Source organism: Gorilla gorilla, chromosome 11 (genome assembly GCF_029281585.2).
Source record: "Gorilla gorilla gorilla isolate KB3781 chromosome 11, NHGRI_mGorGor1-v2.1_pri, whole genome shotgun sequence".
Taxonomy (NCBI): Eukaryota; Metazoa; Chordata; class Mammalia; order Primates; family Hominidae; genus Gorilla; species Gorilla gorilla.
In genome coordinates this window covers 72,104,396-72,121,280 of record NC_073235.2, presented here as the reverse complement: position 1 = coordinate 72,121,280, position 16,885 = coordinate 72,104,396, and the positions used below count along the sequence as shown (strand labels likewise).

Below are 16,885 nucleotides of genomic sequence, written 5' to 3'. Positions count from 1 at the left end.
TAGGGAGGAGCTTGACCCATCTAAAGGTATACTCATTCAAATCATGGTGGATTTGAAGAGGCTAACCGGGGCCAAAGATGGGACAATATTGATATATACATGAGAACTACAATAAATTGAGATATATCAGATTATATTAGAAATACATTAGTTCACAGTGATACTCATGAAGTATAAAGCATTTATCTTGCCTTTCTGGTACAAACTGCACCACTGGCTAATGAAATAGATGAAGGGAAATAGCTCTTTGTCAGAAGCATTCCAGAAATAAATGAAAAAGAAATTATAGTGTTAAAATATCATTGTTTTACAACTTCTTGTGAGGCACTGATAACCCATGGCTGCTGCAAAACACAGAGACAACTTGTCCTGTGTGACTCCTGTTTTCATTAAAAGGAATTTCTTCAAGTCACAACTGCATCTGATCAACATTACATAACATAGTAAGGACTCAATTAGTAAAATCCAGTATGTTCAATTATAGAAAATGCTACATGACAAATGACCTACCTTTTTTGAGAAATACATTTCAAGGAAACATAAAACAAGATGGTGAGGGAATTTATTAAAAAACAAAACACAACTTACAAGACCAATTTCAATGTCTGAACTTCATTTGGATTGATTCACACAGCAAAAAATTAATTAACATTAATGAAACAATTACAATCTGAACACTGTCAGGATTTTTTATATTTAGGAATGTGTATGTGTGTATCATTATGGTATTGTTTTTAAGAATCATCTTTTAGAAATAACATTTATTGATAAAATATTATGCCTGGAATTTGTTTCAAAATAATAGGAAAGGGAAAAGTGGCTAGTGATGGGTAAAACAAGATCGGCCATAAATAAACTCCTGAAGCTAGCTAAAGAAAAAGTGTTTGTTATATTATTTTATTCACTTGTGTATAAATTAATATGTTCCATAATAAAAAGTCAAGGAAAACAAAGAAAATATATCTTTGGATTATCTGTTGGCTGTTTGGTTACAGAACCTTAGTTGAAAGGGTTAACAGCTGATTTGTGACCTTTCCTTTAGCCCCACCTTAGCCTCAGGAACATGTGAAGATTTGGTATTTGGAAAATTTATTCTTGCCTTTTTTTTTTTTTTTTTTTTTTTTTGGAGACAGGGTCTTGCTCTGTTGCCCAGGCTAGAGTGCAGACCATAGCTCACTGCAGTCTTGACCTTCTGGGCTCAAGTGATACTTCTGTCTCGGCCTCCTGAGTAACTGGGAACACAGGTGTATGCCACCATGCCCTGCTAATTTTTTTAATTTTTATTTTTGTAGAGACAAGTTCTCCCCATGTTGTCTAGGCTAGTCTCAAACTCCTGGGCTCAAGGGATCCTCCTGTCTCAACCTCCGTAAGTGCTGGGATCACAGGTGTGGGCTACCATGCCTAACCTTGTTTATTTATGAAGATGGGGTCTTGCTATGTTGCACAGGCTGGCCTCAAACTCCTGGGCTCAAGTAATCCTCTTTCTCTCAGTCTCCTGAGTAGCTAGGACTACAGGCACATGTGCTGCTGTGCCTGAATCATCCTTGAAATTTGTAACTGATAATTTACAGGAATATACTAAACCCAAGATACATGAAAATCTGGCTGAAGTTACTTGTACTTGACCAAGGACTTCTGGTTCACTGTGCAGACTGCTTTTCCAGTACTGATGAGATGTTGCTGCACTTGAGAATGGGAACAAGGTATAAAAGCTGAAGAGACCGTAGATGTAATGGCTTCACTGAACTAAGATAATCCTTCCTTACCCAGTTGTGTTTCTAAGGAACAGGTACATTATCAAGTGTGAGATGTTTGGGATATACGCAAGCTGTGCCTGGAAATCATGAGAGCGCCTCTATGCTGTTGATGTACCAGCCATGCCATTTCCTGCCCTATATCCTTTCTTAAGGGTAAGTAACCTTAGTGCCTGGTGAAGCTAATTTTGTCTCACGAGCCCAACTGTTAACCTGAATCCAATACCTATGCTGCTGGTGAGACAGAGTGGGTATGAAAAAACACATAACCTGCAAAATCTACTTATATATGCTAAACTAATAAACCTGAGGGATATGCAGGGGGAAAAAATCAAATTTTAAGGAAATCTAACACAGAAAATAAATTCATAATGAAATAAAAACATAAAATTGTGCAAGCAAAATAAAAATACTACACTTAAACATAAAATATACTTGTTAAAATATGGTAACTCTTTACCCCACAATTAAAAAAGCTTTAATCACCAGTCTAATTTCTATTTATTTTGCACTGAGATTCTTTCCTATGAGAAATACATCACAGTTGATTTACTTTAAAAGCAAGCCCATTTAGTGTTTGAAATTAAAAAAAAAAAAAAAAAAAAAAGCAAGCCCACTGGCTAGGGGCATGGCTTCTCACACCTGTAATCCCAGCACTTTGGGAGGCTGAGCGGGGAGAATCACTTAAGCCTGGGAGGTCGAGGCTTCGGTGAGCCATGATCGCACCACCGCATTCTAGCCTGGGGAACAGAGTGAGAACCTGTCTCCAAAACAACAACAACAATAAAACACCATACCACACAACAGCAAGCCCACTTACCAAGTGTATTAAATACATTTCATAAACAATTATTTAATTTACATATCACTTTTGAAGAAAACATTCTAGTGAAGCAAGATAACATGATAAAATGAAAAGTCTGGGTGCAGTGGCTCATGCCTGTAATCCCACCACTTTGGGAGGCCAAGGCTGGTGGATCAGTTGAGGTCAGGAGTTCGAGACCAGCCTGGTCAACATGGCAAAACTGTCTCTACTAAAAATACAAAAATTAGCCAAGTGTGGTGGTGCACACGCATAATCCCAGCTACTAGGGAGGCTGAGGTACGAGAATCGCTTGAACCCCAAAGGTGGAGATTGCAGTAAGCCAAGATTGCACCACTGCAATCCAGCCCGGGAGACAAAGCGAGACTCCTCCTCAAAGTAAATAAATGAAATGGAAGGCCAGAAAGAGATTTATAACTGTTTTTATAGGAATATAATCTGCCCAAGAATCAGAAAACATTAACTATAAGAAGAAAATAGGCCAGGCATGGTGGTGGCTCATACCTGTAATCCTAGCACTTTGGGACACCAAAGCAGGCAGATCACTTGAAGCCAGGAGTTCGAGACCAGCCTGGCCAACGTGGTGAAACCCCGCCTCTACTAGAGATACAAAAATTAACCAGGCATGGTGATGGGCGCCTGTAGTTCCAGCTACTCGGAAGGCTGAGGCACAAGAATCACTTGAACCTAGGAGGCAGAGGTTGCAGTGAGCCGAGATTGCACCACTGCACTCCAGCCTGGGCAACAGAGTGAGACTCCATCCCGATTTAACAAATAAAAAAGCTCTAAGATTAAAAAGTTCAGTGGAGAGTGGTGGCTCATGCCTATAATCCCAGCACTTTGGAAGGCCAAAGCAGGCAGAACACCTGAAGTCAAGAGTTCGAGACCAGCCTGGCCCACATGGTGAACCCCTGTCTCTACTAAAAATACAAAAATTAGCTGAGTATGGTAGAGGGTACCTGTAATCCCAGCTACTCGGGAGGCTGAGGCAGAGAATCTCTTGAACCGGGAGGCGGAGGTTGCAGTGAGCTGAGATTGCGCCACTGCACTCCAGCCTGGGAAACAGATTGAGACTCCATTCCAAAAAAATAAAAAATAAAAAGTTCCTCTCTTTTGATATTTGGCAAATTTAATTTACGTTCCTTTTTGTATAAGTCTGCTCAGAAAAAAAATGAGAGAAAATAATTGAGAAAGAGATGGCATTAAAGGACAGAAGGGTAAAAAGGCAAAAAATTGGGAGATATTACAATATCAATATTGATTCTGTAAGACTGTGGCTTGAGTTTCAGAATGTGTGTTAACCTAAATTTTAAAATATGATTAAGGCATATTGAGAATATGATTGAAACTGTATCCTTCTCAAAGTCACAAGTATTATTTAACTGAACAGTATACCGATATACATAGTCAACGTAATGTCAGAACATGGAGATGAAGAGCCATGGTCCCTGGTACTGATCCGTGGCCTGTTAGGAACCAGGTCACACAGCAGAAGGTGAGTGGCAGGCAAGCAAGCCTTACCACTGGAGCTCCACCTCCTGTCAGATCAGTGACAGCATTAGATTTTCAGAGGAGCACAAACCCTATTGTGAACTGTGCATACGAGAGATCTAGGCTGAGCACTCCTTATTAAACGCTTATGCCTGATGATCTGAGGTGGAACAGTTTCATCCTGAAACCATCCCCTAAACCCTGATGAAATAAAGACATTTTCAGAAAACTAGAATAATTTGTCACCAGTAGACCTAACCTTAAAAAAAAAAAAAAATGGTTAAAGGAAGTTCTCCAAAGAGAAAGGAAATAGCAGGAGGAGGCTTGAACTTCAGAAAGGAAGAATAAAAGAATGGTAAATAATAGGCGGTAAAGGAATCAACAATCGGTTCATATAAAAAGAAACATAAATAGCTCTTAAGGAGACACTAACATCACACTCCTCAGAGAAACACTAATTGAAACTAGCATTTGTTAAAAAAAAAAATCCATTAGGCTGGCAAAGGTGAAAGAGTTTACAATAATATGTAGTTTTATACAGGGTGTAGGGCCACTTATCCTCTTATATTCTGGTAGCAGTGTCTACCAAATTACAAATGCACGACCTCTGTAAACTGGCAATTCCATTTCTAGGAAATTCATTCTACAAGATCAACATTCACACACACGTGGAATAATGTACAAAATGTGAGAATGGAAACTCATGGAAAGAGATTTTCACAGATTATCCTTTTATACTTTCTAAATTTCGAACCAAATAAATGTATTAAATTTTTAAAACTAGGGTACAAAGTTTCAGTTAAGACAGGAAGAATAAGTTTGTTGAGATCTATTTTCATAGCACGGTGAGAACAGTTAATAATAATGTATTGTACATTTCAAAAGTCCTGAGATAAATTTCAAATTTCTGACCACAAAAATAGTATTTGAGGTGACAGCTATGTTAAATAGCTTGATTTAATCATTCTGCATTGTATACATGTATCATAACATCACGCTGTATACCATAAATATATACAATAATTTCTCAATTATAATATTTTCAAATTAAAATTTTAAATTCCGAATACGGCAACAGTTGTTTTCAGCTGACTCTTCAAAAAACCTACTTCCGGCTGGGCGCGGTGGCTCATGCCTGTAATCCCAGCACTCTGGGAGGCCGAGGTGGGCGGATCACGAAGTCAGAAGATCAAGACCATCCTGGCTAACATGGTGAAACCCCACCTCTACTAAAAATACAAAAAGAAATTAGCCGGGCATGGTGGCAGGCGCCTGTAGTCCTAGCTACTCAGGAGGCTGAGGCAGGAGAATCGCGTGAACCAGGGAGGTGGAGCTTGCAGTGAGCCGAGAACGCACCACTGCACTCCAGCCTGGGTGACAGAGCGAGACTCCATCTCAAAAACAAACAAAACCCTACTTCCTAACTACTTACACAAAATTGATTTCAGCGTTTCTTTTACAAGCATGTACGTATCCTTAAGGTAAAATGAAATAGTACTAAAAGCAAAAACCACAATGCAAGTTAAGAATCATAATGGATGAAAAAGAATTACAAAGAGTAATAACACTTTCAACTTGGGCCATTTCTGGTTAATTAGTTTAGATTATGCAGTTTGCTTATTATTAAGTAGAATGATTTCCCAAACTTCTTCACTGACCTTTACTTGGGGGTATGGTGTGATGTAACCTTATCAATTAGTCATTTAACTTACTAGTATAATATTAAGGTTAAAAACCAAATTCCATAGCTCATACCTGTAATCCCAGCACTTTGGGAGGTCAAGTTAGAAGGATCGCTTGAACCAGGAATTTGAGACCCGCCTGGGCAACATAGCGAGACCTTGTCTCCACCAAAAATACAAAAATTAGCCAGGTGTGGCAATGCACACCTGTAGTCCCAGCTATTTGGAAGGCTGAGGTGGGAGGATTGACTGAACCCAGGAGTTCGAGGTTGCAGTGAACTATGACTGCACCACTGCACTCCAGCCTGGCAACAGTGCAAGACAGTCTCAAAAAAACAAAACAAAACCAGAAATAACTCCAGAATATTTTATTCGTAAAAACCTAAGGTAAGAAAATGCTGCTTTGTTTTTTATTTGAGACCCACAGATTTTACACCAATAAATTTCACTTGAAATCTTGAAAATGAAGGAAATTGTGAAATCACCATCAAAATAAGATTTGAAATAAAGAACAAAAGTATTCCTAAAATGGTCTTCAGACAATTTCATTTCACATTATGGGTCGCATCTCCTAAACTGTTTCTAAGTTTAATATCTCACTATTTTCCAATAAAAGTGCCAAAATTACTTTCAGAATAAGGACACTGAAATGGGACCCTGTCACCACAGAAATGAATCTCTAGTGTTCCTCTTCACTTGTCTCCTGAGTACAAGATTCACCAGCTGCTTCCTCTGCTATTTGTTCTGTACTGCCAGGCAATCTGCCTCCTGCCATTTCTTCTCATACAACTACTTACCGCCATGTTGCCACAACTCTGTTCTTGTGTTTCTGTGTACTACGTAACATAGCAATCCTCTCATCTCTTAGTTTCATTATTGGTACGCTAAGCTTGTGGGAGTTATGTATATCCTACTTCTCAAGGTCATTGCCAAGATCTGATTTTTCACACAAAAAACTTGCAACCTCCGGCATAAATGGGTTAACAACTGCAGTGAACTCTGAAGAGAACAGCATGATCTGAGGTCACGTCAGCTCCTGAAAAACTAGGAAATATCTTAATCAAGGTACTGGTCTGTGTTCTATCCTCCACTCTGACTTTTGACAGCCCTTTGCTGAGCCTCTACAGGGGATGCAGCTTTTATTAGCTTCCAGTGTTCCATCTCTGCATCTGCTGGAAGGTTTTTCTCCTTGACTTTGAATTTTCTCTGGCACACTCAAATAGTCACAAAAAGAAGGATCTCCAATCTCAAAATTGCAAAGAGAGAAAGGCCCAGGAAGATTGATTACCCAGACTCACCAAGAACATATATAGATGGACCAAGACTGTCAGATTTCTTCAGAACTCTTTTTGTTTTCTTTCAGGAAGTTAAAAAAAAACAGGTGTAAATCTCTCATACAAGGTTTTAAATATAATGATGATAAATACCAGTGTTACAATGCCTTTTGACTGTTCCCAATTAATTATTTTAAGAAGGCCATCAAACTTACTCAGTGGATGTAAGATACAGCTCTGCTTATATATAAGATGCATGACAAAATCTACTCTGACCAATGTTCTGAATGGTAACTGAAGGATTATGGAATAACAGGGGCCCAAGTGTGTGTTTTCAAACTAAAGATCTTTTCCTCTTCACAGTGTGATTCAGAACAGAGCAGCCATTGGAAGTCTGGCTCAAAACAAATCTGACCTTTTAGAAACTCCTGGGCAGATACATATTAACAAAGGGCCAAATCTCAGATTGCTGAAACTGATAAGGGCAAGGTATGCTAGGTTAGCATGAGTTTGAGGGACATATAGTTGGATGTTACATCAACTTTTAGCACAACTTCCTGGCCCCAATGGCATGGGCAAAACCATCATTTATTTCTTCAGATGACAATACATTATAAAGATGTAAGTAATATATAAAGAGCTACATTCATTTACTTCCTCCTTTAGGCAAATATTCAAGTACTGCCCTTTTAGTACCAAAAGAATCTTTACAACAAATTTATTAGAGAGTCTATGATTACTGTTTATGGTTTAAAATGCAAACTTTTTTATTTTTATTTTTAGTAGAGACAGGGTTTCACCATGTTGGCCAGGCTGGTCTCGACCTCCTGACCTCACGTGATCCGTCCACCTCGGCCTCCCAACGTGTTGGGATTACAGGCGTAAGCCAGAGCCTGGTCAAAAATTCTTTTATTACCTCAATCTCTTTCTGAATATATAAACCACGCAGCATCCTTAACTTTATTTATTTATATATTTTTAAGAGATGGGGCCTTGTTGTGTCACCCAGGCTACAGCCTCGAACTCCTGGGCTCAAGTGATCCTCCTGCCTCAGCCTCCCAAGTAGCAGGGACTACACATGGTTAATTAAAAAAAATTTTTTTTTTTTTTGGTAGAGAAGAGTCCCACAATGTTGCCCAGGCTGGTCTGAAACTCCTGGGCTCAAGCGATCCTCCTGCTTCAGTCTCACAAAATGCTGGGATTACAGGTGTCAGCCACCGTGCCTGGCCACTTAACTTTTATAAGGAGGCAACAGATCCTAACACAAGTGTCCTTAAAGACTAAAATATTAAAAAAAAAAAAAAATTAGTTGTCAAGTAGAGAATAAATGATGAAGATTTTCTAGATGACTTGGGAAGAATAATGCCTTAACCTAAAATATTCCTACTGTACTAAAAACACTCTAAAGTTTAAACATCAGTAGGTTCAGGGTTTAGAGTAACAAACATCATTACAGATTTTTTTTATTTTTCGTATTTTTTAATGTAAATAATTACATTTGTAGAATATTACTCAAAGATTCTCAACATCTTGTTTTTTACTGAATCTTCAAGAAAAAAGGCATACATTACACCTGTTGTTTGTAAATAAGGATAGCCAGTCTCATGTACATCAAGAAATCCCATGAGCTGAAGCATACACCTGCAATAATTTATTGCAATAACTTACCTGCAAATATTTATTTGACATCACATGGAAGAAAATAAAATTAGCAGACTCAAAATGGAATGCAGACAAAAAAAATTTTTTTAAATAATCATTTTGCCTTCTCCATGCCCATCTCGGGTGTTTTAAAATTAAAACAAAACAAAATGTACCTGTTTCTAAATATTATAGAGGAAATCAGTGTACCCAGAAGGTGAGATGAGAATCATCTACTTAGGGCAATTCTTAAGAAACTTTAAGGACATTTAAACTTTAATGAGTCAGTAACATATAACAGAAAAAGTTCTAATTCTCGAACTTGGGTTTGAGGTCTCTTTTCCTGACACAGTAAAGAACTTAATCTTCTTGACTATCTTTGTCTGTAAAATAGGGATATGTAATACTATAGAGTTACTGTGAGAATCAGAAAGCATTACAGATGACTCTCACATGTGCTAACTCTAAGAAACTAATTAGTGATATTATTATTCCCTAGATTAGTAACAACAGAGTCAGTTTAAGGTTTTACTATTTTCTATACAGGTTTGAAGGTAATCTCACTCCATTACTTTTAGAATGTCAAGCCCATTATCTGTAATAAAATAGTATCAGCCACATATTTCAAATATAAAGACTTAAAATATTTAAAGTTCTTACCATTTCAGACAATATATCAAATTAGTCATGTTAGCATAAAATGGTCTGGTCTAAATAAAAGAAGTTTCTCAAACATGTAGGATGCTTCTGAAATCTAAGTAGTGCTTAAAGAAAAAATAATTTATTCCCTTAAAGTTTCCTAATCTATCTTCCTCTCTTGAATTGCCATCTAGCCCCAGAGTCTCTTCCTTTAGGGTATTTATTTACTAGGTTATTTAGACAACTACAGTTAACACACAAAAAACAACAACAAAAAAAACTCAGTGGAAGCAAAAGGGCAAATTATTGCAAATTAATAATCAGAAAAAGTTAACTGACTTCATGGTAAATGAAGAAAATGAGAAGTAGGATAAAACAGTTAAAAAAACAAAATTGCCAAGAACACACAATGGGGAAAGGACAGTCTCTTCAATAAACGGTGTTGGAACAACTAGATATTCACATGTAAAAAAATAAAATCAGACCCTTATAATGCATATAAAAATCAACTAAAAATGGTTTAATGACTTAAACATAAGACTTGCAACTGTAAAACCACTAAAAGAAAACACACGGAAAAAGCTCCATGACATTGGTTTGGGCAATGATTTTTCTGGATATGACCCCAAAACCACAGGCAACAAAAAGCAAAAATAAGACAAATGGGATAACATCAAACTAACAGGGTTCTGCACAGCCAAAGAAACAATCAACAGAGTGAAGATACAACGTCTGGAATGGGAGAAAATATTTGCAAACCATACATCTGACAATGGGTTAATATCCAAAATATATAAGGAATGCAAACAACACATCAGCAAGAAAACAACCTGATTTAAAAATGGGAAAAGAATCTGAAGAGATATTTCTCAAACTAAGACATACAAATGGCCAACAGGTATATGGCAAAAATGCTCAATGTCACTAAACATCAAAGGAATGCAAATTAAAACTACATTGAGATAGCACTTCACACCTGTTACAATGGCTATTATAAAAAAAAAGAAAACAAGGGAGAGGATGTGAAGAAAAGGACACTCTTGTAAACTGTTGGTGGGAATGTAAATCGGTACAGCCATTATTAGAAAACCGAATGAAGTCTCCTCAAAAAATCAAAAACAGAAAGAGGGCATTACATAATGGTAAAGGGATCAATGCAATAAGAAGAGCTAACTATCCTAAATATATATGCACAAATACAGGAGCACCCAGATTCATAAAGCAAGTTCTTAGAGACCTACAAAGAGACTTAGACTCCCACACAATAATAGTGGGAGACTTTAACACCCCACTGTCAATATTAGACAGATCAATGAGACAGAAAATTAACAAGGATATTCAGGATTTCAACTCAGCTCTGGTCCAAGTGGACCTAATAGACATCTACAGAACTCTCCACCCCAAATCAACAGAATATACATTCTTCTCAGCACCACATTGCACTTATTCTAAAATTGACCACATAATTGGAAGTAAAACACTCCTCATCAAGTGCAAAAGAATGGAAATCTTAACAGTCAGTCTCAGACCACAGTGCAATCAAATTGGAACTCAAGATTAAGAAACTCACTCAAAACCGCACAATTACATGGAAACCGAACAACCTGCTCCTAAATGACTACTGGGTAAATAATGAAATTATTATAAGTTCTTTGAAACCAATGAGAACAAAGACACAACATACCAGAATCTCTGGGACACAGCTAAAGTAGTGTTTCGAGGGAAATTTATAGCACTAAATGCCCACAAGAGAAAGCAGGAAAGATCTAAAATGGACACCCTAACATTACAATTAAAAGAACTAGAGAAGCAAGAGCAAACAAATTTCAAAAGCCAGCAGAAGACGAGAAATACCTAAGATCAGAGCAGAACCGAAGGAAATAAGAGAAACAAAAAACCCTTCAAAAAAAAAAAAAAATCAATGAATCCAGAAGCTGGTCTTTTGAAAAGTTTAACAAAATAGATTCTGGCTAGATGTCTGCTAGCCAGACAAAGAAGAAAAGAGAGAAGAATCAAATAGACACAATAAAAAATGATAAAGGGGAGATCACCACTGATCCCACAGAAATACAGACTACCATCAGAGAATACTATAAACACCTCTACACAAATACACTAGAAAATCTAGAAGAAATGGATAAATTCCTAGACACACACACCCTTCCAAGACTAAACCAGGAAGAAGTTGAATCCCTGAATAGACCAATAACGAGTGCTGAAATGGAGGCAGTAATTAACAGACTACCAACCAAAAAAAGCCCAGGACCAGATAGATTCACAGCCAAATTCTACCAGAGGTACAAAGAGGAGCTGGTACCATTCCTTCTGAAACTATTCCAAACAATAGAAAAAGGGGGACTCCTCCCTAACTCATTTTATGAGGCCAGCATCATCCTGATACCAAAGCCTGGCAGAGACACAACAAAAAAAGAAAATTTCAGGCCAATATCCCTGATGAACATTGATGGGAAAATCCTCAATAAAATACTGGCAAATCAAATCCAGCAGCACATCAGAAAGCTTATCCACCACGGTTAAGTCGGCTTCACCTCTGGGATGCAAGAATGGTTCAACATACATAAATCAATAAACATAATCTATCACATAAACAGAACCAGTGACAAAAACCACACAATTATCTCAATAGATGCGGAAAAGGCCTTCCATAAAATTCAACAGCTCTTCATGCTAAAAACTCTCAATAAACTAGGTATTGAGGGAACACATCTCAAAATAATAAGAACTATTTATGACAAACCCACAGCTAATACATACTGACTGGACAAAAGCTGGAAGCGTTCCCTTTGAAAACTGGCACAAGACAAGGATGCCCTCTCTCACCTCTTCTATTCAACGTAGTATTGAAAGTTCTGGCCAGGGCAATCAGGCAAGAGAAAGAAATAAAGGGTATTCACATAGGAAGAGAGGAAGTCAAATTGTCTCTGTCTGCAGATGACATGATTGTATATTTAGAAAACCCCATCGTCTCAGCCCAAAATCTCCTTAAGCTGATAAGCAACTTCAGCAAAGTCTCCGGATACAAAATCAATGTGCAAAAATCACAAGCATTCCTATACACCAGTAACAGACAGAGAGTCAAATCATGAGTGAACTCCCATTCTCAATTGCTACAAAGAGAATAAAATACCTAGGAACACAACTTACACGGGATGTGAAGGACCTCTTCAAGGAGAACTACAAACCACTGCTCAAGGAAATAAGAGAGGACACAAATGGAAAAACATTCCATGCTCATGGATAGGGAGAATCAATATCGTAAAAATGGCCATACTGCCCAAAGTAATTTATAGATTCAATGCTATCTCCATCAAGCTACAACTGACTTTCTTCACAGAATCAGAAAAAAACTGCTTTAAATTTCATATGGAACCAAAAAAGAGCCTGTATAGCCAAGACAATCCTAAGGAAAAGGAACAAAGTTGGAGGCATCACACTACCTGACTTCAAACTATACTGCAAGGCTACAGTAACCAAAACAGCATGGTACTGGTACCAAAATGGATATACAGACCAATGGAACAGAACAGAGGCCTCAGAAATAACGCCACACATCTACAACCATCTGATCTTTGACAAACCTGACAAAAACAAGAAATAGGGAAAGGATTCCTATTTAGTAAATGGTGTTGGGAAACTGGCTAGCCATATGCAGAAAACTGAAACTGGACCCCTTCCTTACACCTTATACAAAAATTAATACAAAAATTAACTCAAGAGATAGATTAAAGACTTAAACATAAGACCTAAAACCATAAAAACCCTAGAATAAAACCTAGGCAATACCACTCAGGACACAGGCATGGGCAAAGAATTCACGACTAAAACACCACAAACAATGGCAACAAAAGCCAAAATTGACAAATGGGATTTAATTAAACTAAAGGGCTTCTGCACAGCAAAAGAAACTATCATCAGAGTGAACAGGCAACCTACAGAATGGGAGAACATTTTTGCTATCTATCCATCTGACAAAGGGCTAATATCCAGAATCTATAAAGAACTTAAATAAATTTACAAGAAAAAAACAAACCACCCCATCAAAAAGTGGACAAAGGATACAAACAGACACTTCTCAAAAGAAGACATTTATGTGGCCAACAAACATGAAAAGAAAAAAGCTCATCATCACTGGTCATTAGAGAAAAGCAAATCAAAACCACAATGAGATACCATCTCACGCTAGTTAGAATGGCAATTAAAAAGTCAGGAAACAACAGATGCTGGAGAGGATGTGGAGAAATAGGAACACTGTTATACTGTTGGTGGGAGTGTAAATTAGTTCAACCATTGTGGAAGACAGTGTGGCGATTCCTCAAGGATCTAGAACCAGAAATACCATTTGGCACAGCAATCCCATTACTAGGTATATACCCAAAAGATTATAAATCATTCTTCTATAAAGACACATGCACACATATGTTTACTGCAGCACTATTCAAAATACAAAGACTTGGAACCAACCCATACGCCCATCAATGATAGACAGGATAAAGAAAATGTGGCACATATACACCATGGAATACTATGCAGCCATAAAAAAGGATGAGTTCATGTCCTTTTCAGGGACATGGATTAAGCTGGAAACCATCATTCTCAGCAAACTAACACAGGAACAGAAAACCAAACACTGCATGTTCTCACTCAAAAGTGGAAGTTGAACAATGAGAACACATGTACGCACGGAAAGGAACATCACACGCCGGGGTCTGTCTGCAGGTAGGGGGTCTAGGGGAGGGATAGCATTAGCAGAAATACCTAATGTAGATGACGGGCTGATGGGTTCAGCAAATCACCATGGCACGTGTATACCTATGTAATAAACCGGCATGTTCTGCACACGCATCCCAGAACTTAAAGTATAATAATAAAATTAAAAATAGAACTTCTATATGATCCAGAAATCCCACTACTGGGTATATATCCAAAGGAAATGAGATCAGTGTGTTGAAGAGATATCTCACTCTCATGTTCACTGCCGCATTATTCACAATAGCTAAGATACCGAATCAACCTGTTTCCACCAATAGATGAATGGATTTTTAAAAAATGTGGTTTATATACACAATGGAATACTATTCAGCCTGTCATCTGGAGCAACATGAATGAACCCAGAGGAAGTTATGTTATATGAAATAGGCCAGGCACAAAAGGACGAATACCATATGATCTCACTTACATGTGGAATCTAAAAACGTTGAAGTCACAGAAGTACAGAGAAGAATGGTGGTTCCCATGGGATTAGAGAAGGAAATGTGTTGGACAAATGTTGGTAAAGGATATAAAATTTCAGTTAGCTCAGAGGAATGAGTTCAAGAATTCTACTGTATAACATTATGACTATAGCTAAAAACAACGTACTGTATTCTTGAAAATCACTGGCCAGGTGCAGTGGCTCACACCTGTAATCCCAGCACTTTGGGAGGCCGAGGCAGGCGGATCACAAAGTCAGGAGTTCGAGACCAGCCTGGCCAATATGGTGAAACCCCATCTCCACTAAAAATACAAAAGTTAGCTGGGTGTGGTGGTGGGTGCTTGTAGTCCCAGCTACTTGGGAGGCTAAGGCAGGAGAATTGCTTCAACCCAGGAGACGGAGGTTGCAGTGAGCCAAGATCATGCCACTGCACTCCAGCCTGGGTGACAGAGTGAGACTCTGTCTCAAAACAAACAAACAAACAACAACAAAAAAAACCAAAATCACTAAGATTTTAAGTGTTCTTCTCACCACGAAAAGGGGTAATTATGTGAGGCAATAAATGTTAATTAGCTCAATTTAGCCATTCCACAACATATACATACTTCAAAACATCATATTGTTCACAGTAAGTATACACAAGTTTTGTCAACCTAAAAAAGTAAAAAATAAAAGCACAGAAATACATTTTAAAACAAAAACCTCATTTTTCTTTCAGCTTGAGTATGAATTTCATGTCAACTATTTAGAGTATCTCTGCTTATTTTGTATGTGTAAGTATTCTCAGAAATATGTACTTCATTTTTACCTTTAGATTTGGGAATCAGCTCTCCACAACTGAGTATCCGTACCTCCGCAAACGGTTTGCTAGCTGCATCTGTTTTCTGGTTTTCAATCTCTCTTACAACTTCTTGACCAGAGATTACTTGTCCAAAAACAACATGATGCCTAAAGTGTCAAGTAAAAAATTATTAAATAAAAGCTTCTTATTTCAAGGTTAATTTAAAACAGGTTGTAAAATAAATAAAATAATCTTTACCCATCTAAATGAGGAGTTGGTTTCGTTGTTCTTTTGGAAATCATCAGATAGAAGAATAAAAACAAAGTCAGAGAAAAACAAAGTTAGCATCTCTAAAAAGAAAAAGAAAATAACTGTATTGGAAACAAAGTTGAAAACAAAGACATCAACTGCTATCTTAATATAATCATATTACCTCAATCTTAAGTAGAACAGAAGGCAAAATGCTTTCCACATAATGTATTTATCAAAGTTGTTCTAATTATAAAAGCAATATCTACTTACTGCTGAAAACTTTTATGTAACTAAAACAGACATTTCAGTGTTATTTCTATCCATTAATGTTTCTTGCACTTGAGTTCTTACTGAAGTCATAATTGTATAATGTTCTACATGTAGATATATCAAAATTTATGAAACAATTCCACCAGTGTTTGAGTTTAACAATAATGCTTTTCAATCTTAACATTTTAAACAGTTAAGCACGGGCTATATTCTTATGGTCCTCAGACATATACTGTTGGACTTGAACAGAAATGGTTCATATCGTGTTTACAAGTTTTTTTTGTTTTTATTTTTTTGATTTGGAGACAGGGTCTCATGCTGTTGTCCAGGCTGCAGTGCACTGGCACAACCTTGGTTCACTGCATCCTGAACATTCTGGGCTCAAGCTATCCTCCTGCCTCAGCATCCTGAGTAGCTGGGACTACAGGTGCATGCCTGGCTAATTTTTGTTATTTTTTGTAGAGACAGGTCTCACTATGTTGCCCAGGCTGGTCTCAAACCTGGGTTCAAGCGATCCTCCCACTTAGACCTTTCAAAGTGCTGGGATTACAACAAGTATGAGTCACTGCCCCGCTGAGAGTTTACAAGTTTTTTAATTAGCTGCAAGAGATCTGGATTAGGAGTTGGGAAAAAAATTAAAATAAGCATTTTCTGGCAAACGAAATTATTTTTTAAAAATCCCACCCCCCACCATCAACCTTAAAGCTATGTAGGTAAAAAGGTTGCTACTTGAATACGTACTAAAAACACTGGTATGAAAATTAAAGATTAGCATTTTATAAAATTTTTTATTTTTAAAAAACCTTATCAAAAAGCTATTAGAAATTTGAAAAAAGGAGCATAATTTATGCTAATCTTTAGTGAAAGCATGTACAATACCACTGAAAAAATTATAACATATAGCTGAATTTTTAGGTTTACCTAATTATAAAATTAATGACCTGCTATTGTTTCCTCATTGTAACACTATGCTCACTTCAACTCACTAAAATCATCCAGAAATGTAAAAACCTAGGTGTACACTATGTGTATTCATATAACATGTTACAGTCACAATGCATATATA

The 16,885-nt window shown here is 37.3% G+C and overlaps 1 protein-coding gene across 6 annotated transcripts in view; it reads right to left on the bottom strand.

Moving 5' to 3' along the window:
• PPIG (peptidylprolyl isomerase G) overlaps positions 1-16,885 on the bottom strand; it is a 55,343-nt gene that overhangs the window by 7,679 nt on the left and 30,779 nt on the right. For all 6 annotated transcript variants that reach the window (XM_019022223.4, XM_063694972.1, XM_063694970.1 and 3 more), the window contains 2 exons: positions 15,556-15,585; positions 15,325-15,464 (listed from right to left, as the gene is read on the bottom strand). In XM_019022223.4, the coding sequence (XP_018877768.1) occupies positions 15,325-15,464; positions 15,556-15,585 (170 nt within the window). The remainder of the gene's footprint in view (positions 1-15,324; positions 15,465-15,555; positions 15,586-16,885) is intronic.